Genomic DNA, 9,932 nt, shown 5'->3' with positions numbered 1-9,932 from the left:
TATAGGATCCCACCAGGAGTATTTATTAGGTATTGTAAGGAGGGAGAGTAGCATGAAAAAAGGCAAGAGGGAGACGTGGTAATCCCAATGATTGCCTTTATAGAGGGTGGGATGAGGATTCTCATGGGCATCGTTACCAGGGACTGCCTTAGGGCTCATAGGTTATCTCCAACCTAATGTGCCCTAAACATGTTTAAAATATTAGGGAGTGTAGATGCCCTTAATGAGAAAATGGGCTTAAGGCTGACCCACTACGATGTCAATTGAATTTACAACCTCCACCACTTGAAGGGGCAGGGGTATTACCTAAAATCTAGGTACCCTGAAGTTAGGCTCATCTAATGCCTACCCAATTCTAACAAGGGCCTAAACAAAGACTTCCTGATCGAATCAGGGGAGTGGCACGATGGCCTCCCCTGCTCGACGAGAGAGGGGACACCTAGGTCGGGTCTTAGGTCTAGGTTAAACATTTGTATATGAGTTTTCCTTTGATTCGTTCTATTTTTTGCTAATGATGTTTTTCTGTTTTTCCCTATGGTTTTGTAGATAAGAACGTTATTGTGCCTAACTTCAACCTTGTTAATCAACCAAGCCTAGACAAAATACTAAAGGCCGAGGTATTCGTCCATAATGATGGCCAGCTCAGAGTAGCATACCTCATCCTTTGCTACACCCCTATCTCCAAAAGCTGCTAGGCGCTGAAGTGCGTCATCAAAGTGAATGACCCTCGTCTACATTGGATAAGCGTTGCTGCTTCGGGTTTTCTCATCACCGGTCCGATCCTAGAAGGCACGCTTACAACCGATCCCATACTTGAAGGCATACCAAAGGTAGCCTTGCCACCCCAGCCTACAACTAGGGAGGCCACTTCTTCTCATCCTGCCATCACAAAGGAAGAAGAAGAAAAAGAAGAAGAAGTAGTTGAAGTGTCTAACTCTAAGCACGAATTCGAAGTTTTTAATCGACCCTTGTCCCCAGAAGTCTCAATTGGTGACCTCGGCCATTCTTCCCCAGCCCAATCCAACCAACACTGAGGAGTTATTTCCAAACCAGACGATATGGGAATCCAACGCAAGTCGATGTCCACACTTCAAGAACTATTGGAGTCCCAACCGGGGGGGAATGCACTTGGGAAGGTAGCCTAAACTAGGCTTCCCACCCCTCCATCCGCCTTCGTCTTGAACCTGCCTACCTTAAAAGAAAAAGGGAGTAGAAGGGCAAAGAAGTGATAGAAGGAGGAAAAAAACCACCCCTCCTAAGAGGATGGGGCCCAAAAAGGGGCCAAACAAGCTAGGGTAGGACAAAGGGGCGCTGACCAGAGGGGTGATTCTCAGGTCGCACCTTTGTCCTAGACCCCCACTTTAATGCTGGATGGGGCTCATCTGCCCGCAAATGCCTCCATTAGGGATTTCCGAGGAGGGAAGGCTGGCTATATGGCCGACACGTTGGAGTAGGCGCTGCTACTCCTTGAAGATATGGCCGACTTAAGGCCCCTGAGGAGGCATGAGGTCTTCCTTAGTTTGAAAAGAGACCTCGCGATGGTAAGTCTTTCAATTCACCCTCTTTTCTTCTTTTTTCTTTTTTTACAAATTTCCTCCCCTTACTTCCTTTTACTATTTCCCTTTACTCACCTTTACCATGTTTCTTTCCTCAACAGGCCGTTCAAGCCATGTTTCAGGCAGAGGAGATAACCAATTTTTGCCACCGTCAGATGAAAGAAGAAGAAGGGAGGCGCAATGCTGCCGTGGAGGCCTTCAATCTGGCCGAAAAAAGAATAAGTGAAATGAAATGCAAAATATATTTACCTGGAGGAGTATAACCGATTGTTCCTCTAACCCCAATTGAGCTTGATTGATTAGTTGAAGAATCTTGGATGATAGCATGAAGGAATTTTGCCAAGCCAAAGTTACTTACATGTCCAATCATTTTATCATCAAGAAGAACATTGCTAGGCTTGAGGTAACAATGAACAATTGGTGTTTGGCAATGATGATGAAGACAATCCAATGCACTAGTAACAACAATGGCGATATTTAGTCTTTGAATAAGACTCAATTTCCTTGGATTCTCAAAAGACTCATTAGTTATTGGCGTTGGATGTAACCACTCATCTAGGTTGCCATTTTCAAAGAACTCATTAGTCTATAGTCTCCAGATCTTTTGTAGAGATAAAATATAGGGCTATGGTAGTGACAGTATGTGAAATAACTTGGCTGCTAGCATTGTTGAAGGATCTTAAGGTCTATCATCCACAACCAGCATTGCTTTTCTGTGATAATCAAGCAGCTATATACATAGGGGAGAATCCTGTGTTTCATGAAAGAACTAACCATCTTGAGATTGATAGTCACTTGGTTAGAGATAAGGTGCAAGATAGAGTAATTAAGTTGTTTTACACTCCTACTCACACTCAATTGGCAGATTTACTTACAAAGTCACTTAATGCTCAATAATTAGCTTCTTTACTTGTCAAAATGAGCATCATAAATATTCATGGTTTTGGTGCTAACCTTGAGGGGGGATGTAAAGACATTAAGAGCAAGGTTAGTGCAGTGAAGTAGTGCAGTAGTGCAGTGAAGCAGTGAAACGAAGTGTATAAACGACATAGAGCTGTGCTACTTGTAGTTTAGGAATTTATTGGTTATTTATGTATACACGTGCATGATACACGTGCCATAATTGCTTTGCGCATAAGTTGGAAGTCAGTTTTCTTCTTCAGTTAGTATATATATGAGATCTTTTGTACAGTTTTATTCAATTGAGAATAACAGAAATTTTTCAGAAACTTCTCTCTGTTTTCACTCTCCAATCTTTCAAGCATTTCTTTCTTCTTGTTGTTCTCTGTTTCTTACACATATTATTAGGAATTGTCAAGATTCTCCATGGAAACATCTCTAATGCTACAAAAGCGTGAGATAGTTTAGTGAGGGACCTAGAAAGTAGAAAGAACCAAATTAAGAAGCTACAGGACTTATGGCATGACCAACAAGACCTATCCTATTACTCCCAAGTCTTTGTTTCACACACAGATTTACTGGAAAGGCTCTTTCTAGGTGGAAATTCTGGACACGTTTGTAGTTGCAAAAAACTTTTACATTTTTTTTTGGTAATATGGATAAACTTTTACATCTTAGCTATCATGCTTGGATATTCTGTTAAACAATATTAGTAACACACTTAGTAACAACTAGCCTCAGTGTGCTCAGAGCTTCTTCTATTTTTTAGGTAAAGATGAATAATTTGTATTTATTATAATTTGAGATTTCTACTTTTTCTAATCACCAAAAAAAAGAAAAAAAGAAAAAAAAAAGAATACGTGGGGTGAATTTTGTAGATTAGAGGAGTTTTAAAACTAACAAAAGTGCGATCCTATTTTGTAGGGAGTTAGAGAGTAGAAGTAGAAATTTAAATTAAAGTAAAAGTAGGAGTTTATTACAAGTAAGAAGACATTTTAAAGTAAAAGTATAAATTTATTATTTTTGTCAATTTACTATTTTAACCCAATTTTAAAGTTTTAGATAGATGTATTTTTGACAGTAAAAAAAACAATAACTAACTTTCTTTTGCCAATTTACTATTTTAACCTCATTTTAAGTTGTTGGTTAATTAATTTAGGGTATTTTTAACAGAAAAAAATAATGACTAATTTTCTGAATCCTCTTAATATATACAGATAAATAGCCGATTAATGTTTTAGTCTGATGATAAAGAACTACCATCAAGAATGAATGTCATAAGTTGAAACTCTCTAAAATAAAAATAAAAATAACAATAAATAACATTTACACTAGTAATAAACACATGTTAAACTTAAGGTAAAACTCAAAACTACTCATTCTATCCCTGGAGGCTGAGTTTTACCAATCATCATTTTTTAACTAAAAAAATATTGCCAGTATCTGCCCATTAGGTTATGAGCAATTTCAGTCCTTAAAATTTAAAGTGATAGTGTTTGGTTCCTAGTAAGCTCAATTGATCGATATCCTAGTCCATAAAAAACTTCAAATGATCAGTTTCTGTACCTAACAAATTTAAACTGATAGCTTTTACGTGTCTGAACACATTATTTATGAAACTAAAAGTGACCATTTTAAAAGGGGACTAAAATTATTTATTAGTTGAACTATAAATCGCGACTGTGTATTTATTTATTTAAAGTGAGTAATTTCCGTCATTCATGCCTGGTGCCATGGTTTCCGTGCCCAGACTGCACTCTTACCGGTCCATCTCAACCAATCCTAGCTCCCAATTGTCGTAAGAATTTCTAGTCTTTGCTCATTAATTATGGAAACCTTTTCGTGTCGGACTGACTTTAGATTCAGTGTAGTACACTGACCCAGTCAAACAATACCACGTATTTAAAAGTAAATACATATTATCAACTACCTTAAAGAGGGCCCTTTTGTGTCAATGACCCACAGAGAGGACAAAGGACCGCAAAGTAAAACCATTTCAGATTCAATTATATGGACTCTGCTTTCAAGAATTGTAAGTGGGTACGGCAGGATGCAATTAAAGACGGGGTCCACTAGTTAAAAATTGGTCACGTAGTGTTTTCTCTTTTTTCTTTTTCCTTTTCCTTTTCAGACTTGTTCACACTTCCCTTTTTCTTAAACCTATTTTAAGGGATCAAGATCAAGTCCTCTCCCTCGTGGGATGACCCTTATACAAAAGCCATCAAACCTTTTTTAGTATTGTATATTTATAAATTCAATACCTATTTTTCGGTGGACAGAAAGAACTTTTCGTTTACTTTTTTGGAAATGACAAAAAAATTCATGCTAGAGCCAAAATATCCAAATTAAATTCGAAATAGGAAACTGATTCAAACTCTAATAAATCCTCAACTTGACTTAAATTCCATTTCATAAGAGTTCCACTTAATCCAAAAAGTGTCGAACTCAAATTTGAAAACCTCCAAAGTTCATCAAATTTCTCCCGATCCTGGTATAAATCAAGCTACTGAATACAAATTCTTAATAAATTTCCATTTTGCTGAGGCTTCTCTCTCAAGCCACAAAGTGTCAAACGAAAATTACCTAGTAATATTAAAATTGAGAGAATAGAAAGTTGATGAAGAGGAGCAGAAGGAAGGAAAGTCTAAAGGAACACAGAAAATTAAATTGTTCGGCTTGATGTAATGTATGCTCAAAAGTTGTTTACAATGAATCCTAAGCAAGATATATATAAAAACTAGGAAATAAGGTTAGCCATGTTTAGGATTTACAACATAATTGGACCTCTTGGGCCATTACACATAGCAAACCATAAATAATATATTCTTTAACACCAAAAAAAAAAAAAAATTACATATCTCCCCAATTTACCTCCAAATGTGCTAAAAATGCCAAATACACCCGAACATGATGTCAAAGTATTAGAATAATGAGCTTCAACATTCAGTCTAGTGCACCTGTGGTGAGGGAAGATAAATTTCAATGTATTAGAATACTTAGCTTCAAAATTCTAATTGTAACAATGTGTGGAGTGAGGTTTTCTCTACAGTAACAAGAATTTAAAAGATATTCTTTAACTCATTACCTACATTTTTTTTTTTTTTGGTGTGGAGAATCTCATCACCTACAAATTAGTTGGTAAATTAAGTATCAACTATCAAGTTTTGTTTTACCTTTGAGAAAATTCATGATGCAAGAAAGCTAAGCTAATTTGTGTGGGATTATGAAATCCCATCTCATTCAATATTTATGGAATTGACAATCCATTTTTTAGAAGATATTTAGAATTATATATAAACAAAAAATAATTTTACAACAAATTCGAACTTCAAAATTTCTACAACAAATCAGTTAACTTTGTAGCCTTTACATGTCAATGTCAGCAATTTAAAAAAAAAAAAAAAATTGGGCTGATTCCGATAATGACAATAATTATAATTATAATAAAAATTATTAACACTAAGGCCTGTGGCTTTCTAAATGCCATATGATTCCCTCTCCCCACCACTCAGATCACATGCTCCGGAACATACATTAACAAAGATTTAAAATTATAAAAATTAAAATTACCTGTAGCTTGAAGTCTTTATCCGTGGATACAGGTTCTAAAAGGTTTTGTCGAATTAAATGCAATTCAACTAAAGCATCAGTGATGTCCATCCTTTCTCTTGGAACTTCTGTGGAACAAGCAAGTCCAATTTCGAGTATCAAAATCAAACATTCTTGAATTTTGAGACTTTCATTTTGATCCTCATTGTGAGTGTCATTCATTCTTATTTCTCCCTCTTGTCTTTCCCAGGGAAGATTAGGATCTATGATGTCAATTATTCGTTCTGGTAAATTTGCTTTAACAAAGTCACGCAGATTTAGGCCGTTGAGGAACATGCTATTAGTAGGCCTTTTTCCCGTGAACATCTCTAACAATAATATGCCATAACTATAAACATCACCATATATTGATACCTCGTTTCCCATACCATACTCTGCAATTGCACATAACATATATTGTAATTGCCATACTTTCATACCACAACAGGAAGGGAAAGAAAAAATCTTACAAATGTTAAAGGATGTTTTTCCAAGGCATGTAAAAAAATAAAAATAAAAATAATAAAAGAAGAAGCTAGAAGAAGAATAAAACTAGAAAATTATGTTTTAACACATTCTATCTTCTAGATACAATACATCATTATTAAAAAAATATTTTTATACTTAGAAGTTAGAACTATTGTAGGAAATATGGGAAAAGTAAACGAAAAAACTTTTTAATTTAAGAAATGCAAAATATATTTACCAGGAGGAGTATAACCAATTGTTCCTCTAACCCCAATTGAGCTTGATTGATTAGCAGAAGAATCTTGGATGATAGCATGAAGGAATTTTGCCAAGCCAAAGTCACTTACATGTCCAATCATTTTATCATCAAGAAGAACATTGCTAGGCTTGAGGTCACAGTGAACAATTGGTGTTTGGCAATGATGATGAAGATAATCCAATGCACTAGCAACATCAATGGCGATATTTAATCTTTGAATAAGACTCAATTTCCTTGGATTCTCAAAAGACTCATTTGTTATTGGAGTTGGATGTATCCACTCATCTAGGTTGCCATTGCCAAAGAACTCGTATACCAAAGCCTTAAAATCTTGACCTTGATCATCAATACCTGAATATGCTGTGAGTAACTTTACAAGATTTTGATGTTCGATGTTTCTTAAAGACTCAAACTCAGCTTTGAAACTTTTGGAAGCTCCACGACGTGCAAGGTTCAGCACCTTGATAGCAACTGTATGTCTATATTGATTTAGAATTCCTTTATACACTGACCCAAAACTGCCCACACCAACTAAATTAGTAGGAGAGAATCCATCTGTGGCATTTAGGAGACTTTGGTAAGATACATCCAAAAACAAATTTATTGAATTGCTTGAGGTATTTTCTTTCCTTTTCTTTCTTAAAGAACAAAGAAATAGAGACAATAGAATCAAAGATACGCCGAGAAGCCCAAATAGAATAAAGATAATCAACTTCAACATAGGAGTCAACGTTTTCTTGGATTTTTTGTTGTTGCAGTTAGGAAGTTGAAACTTTGGTATGCCCCCACAAAGCTTACCATTTCCCTTAATCAAAGTTGCACTCGCATTCTTGAAAACTCCATTTGTTGGTATCTCACCTTCAAAATGGTTGTACGAGAGGTTCAATAATTTCAAGAAATCAAAACTCTCCAAAAATTTTGGAATCATGCCAGAAAAATTATTTTTAGAAAGGTCTAAATGTTCAAGACCTCTTAATGATTCCCAAGATGAAGGAATAACTCCTTGGAAAAAGTTTCTTCTCATGGATAGAAATTCTAGCTTTACACAACTTGCAAGACTTGCTGGTATTTTACCAAACAACATATTTTCAGAAATATCCAAATGTTCTAAATTTTTCAAATTTCCTATTTCCATGGGAAGGACACCAGTGAATTGGTTGCCAGACAAGTCAAGGCTATTTGGTGAAAATGAGAGACCAATAACTTGCGAGGATATGATACCGCTAAGATTGTTATGGGGAAGATGAAAAGTTATCAAATTTTGGCATTGACTTAGACTTGAAGGGATGCTTCCCTGAAGATTATTGTCTCCTAAATACAACTCCAACAAATTTGTTAAATTTCCAAGAGAGGATGGAATGATACCAATGAAATTGTTTTGAGATAAATCCAAAAATTGTAATTTCTGAAGGTTTCCAAGTATAGAGGGGATGTTACCTGAAAATTTATTGTTCCACATTTCTATATCCTCCAGGTTAATCAGGTTCCCTATCACACTAGGAATATTTCCAGATATTTTATTATTATTCAAATAGAAAAAGGCAAGAGTAGTTGAGATGTTGCCAATACATTTAGGCAACTCCCCCCCAAAGTTGTTGGTATTTATCTCCACATCTCTTAGGTTGGTAGCATTTGACAAAGAACAGAGAAAACTCAAGTCATTTGCTCCTCCATTTCCAAGTTGGTTTTCAGCAATGGAAAACAACCTCACTCTATTTAGCTTCTCTAAAGAAGGAACTTTTCCAGTTAGTTTATTTCCGGCCAAATTTAGTATATGTAAATTTGAGGCACTAGAAATTGAAATAGGGATAGATCCAATAAACTGGTTGTTGCTGATGGAAAATATTTCCAAATTTGGTAGAGTTATAGCTATGTCTGATGGAAGATGCCCTTGGATTTGGTTAACTCCTATATCAATCTTTGTTATTGAAGAGATATTGAAGAATGACGGAGGAATTGTACCAGACAGCCTATTTGATGCCACAGCAAAGATTTCAAGTTTGGTCAATTGGGAAAAAGAATCAGGGATACTCCCACCCAGGTTATTATAAGCTACAGATAAGCCTTTTAGAGATGATAAATTTCCAAAAGAAGATGGGATTATTCCGGTCAAACTATTTTTATGAATAGCAAAGATTTGGAGGTTTGACAAGGTGCCAAGCTTTGTGGGGATTTCTCCAACCAGATTATTAACAGCTGCATGAAACATTATGAGGTTGGCACAACTGGATATATTGCTAGGAATTGTTCCATTTATTGTGTTATTGTTCAATTGCAAGACTTGTAGTCTATGCAAACGGCCAATTTCTTGAGGAATTTCATTATAAAAGCTATTGTTTTCAAGGTTTAGCTTCCACAAAAAACTTAAATTTCCAACATTTGGGGATATAGAGCCTACCAGTTTTTGAGATTGCAGGTCCAACACAGTGACCCTTTGATGTCGGCGACCACAGGAAACACCTTTCCATTGGCAAAAGTGGATGCTATCATTCCAAGAGCTCATGACCCCGAGAGGATCTTTACTAATCTTGCCTTTGAAGTCGAGCAATGCCAACCGGTCTGTCTCACTACTCTCGCCAACCACAGAGGTGAGAAACAAGCCAAAGCAGCAGAGAAGGATAAACGTGTGCATGGAGAAAGATGATGATGGTGGAGCTGAACTCAGGTGTGGACAAGGCCCCATGCAATGTGTTTGAATAGGCTTTTGTTTAGCTAATATGATGGTTTATTAAATTTTGAAATGGATGTGTGTATGGTTGTTTTGCAGCTGAAGAAGAAGCAAATTTATAGCAAGGGAAAGAAGACAAGTAGTCCAAGAAATAGTGATATTCGTACCCACTCCTAAATTTTACTAATATCGATCAATCATTATTAGTCAGAACCTGTAATGGACGATAAGACCGTTGATCATATTTCTTGACCATAGTCGGCATGTAAAAGTAGAAAAGTAAAGCCTTTCTGGAATTAAAGCTTAGGAACCAAATTAACAACTCATAAAATTTTTAAAGGACTAAATTATACAAAAGAACCAGACAAATAACGCGTGGGAGAATCTTAGAGACCTGTTGAATTTTTTCATTCACACTAGAGAAAGATGCGGTTAGATTCTCCATCGAAAAATCTCTAATACTACGTAAGTGGGATGTGATAGCGAGTAACCG

The 9,932-nt window shown here is 36.0% G+C and overlaps 2 protein-coding genes across 2 annotated transcripts; both read right to left on the bottom strand.

Moving 5' to 3' along the window:
• Positions 1-5,163: 5,163 nt before the first annotated feature.
• LOC115988018 (probable LRR receptor-like serine/threonine-protein kinase At3g47570) lies at positions 5,164-7,746 on the bottom strand. Its single transcript, XM_031111645.1, has 3 exons — positions 6,751-7,746; positions 6,027-6,439; positions 5,164-5,413 (listed from the first exon to the last, which is right to left on the bottom strand). The coding sequence occupies exons 1-3, from the start codon at positions 7,697-7,699 to the stop codon at positions 5,405-5,407; spliced, it is 1,371 nt and encodes a 456-aa protein (XP_030967505.1). The 5' UTR covers positions 7,700-7,746; the 3' UTR covers positions 5,164-5,404.
• A 257-nt stretch (positions 7,747-8,003) lies between these two features.
• LOC115985871 (LRR receptor-like serine/threonine-protein kinase EFR) lies at positions 8,004-9,454 on the bottom strand. Its single transcript, XM_031108767.1, has 2 exons — positions 8,209-9,454; positions 8,004-8,065 (listed from the first exon to the last, which is right to left on the bottom strand). The coding sequence occupies exons 1-2, from the start codon at positions 9,452-9,454 to the stop codon at positions 8,004-8,006; spliced, it is 1,308 nt and encodes a 435-aa protein (XP_030964627.1).
• Positions 9,455-9,932: the final 478 nt, after the last annotated feature.

The sequence above is a fragment of the Quercus lobata genome, chromosome 4 (genome assembly GCF_001633185.2).
Source record: "Quercus lobata isolate SW786 chromosome 4, ValleyOak3.0 Primary Assembly, whole genome shotgun sequence".
NCBI lineage: Eukaryota > Viridiplantae > Streptophyta > Magnoliopsida > Fagales > Fagaceae > Quercus > Quercus lobata.
The sequence above is the reverse complement of the archived record's forward strand: the minus strand, read 5'-3'. Positions and strand labels throughout refer to the sequence as shown.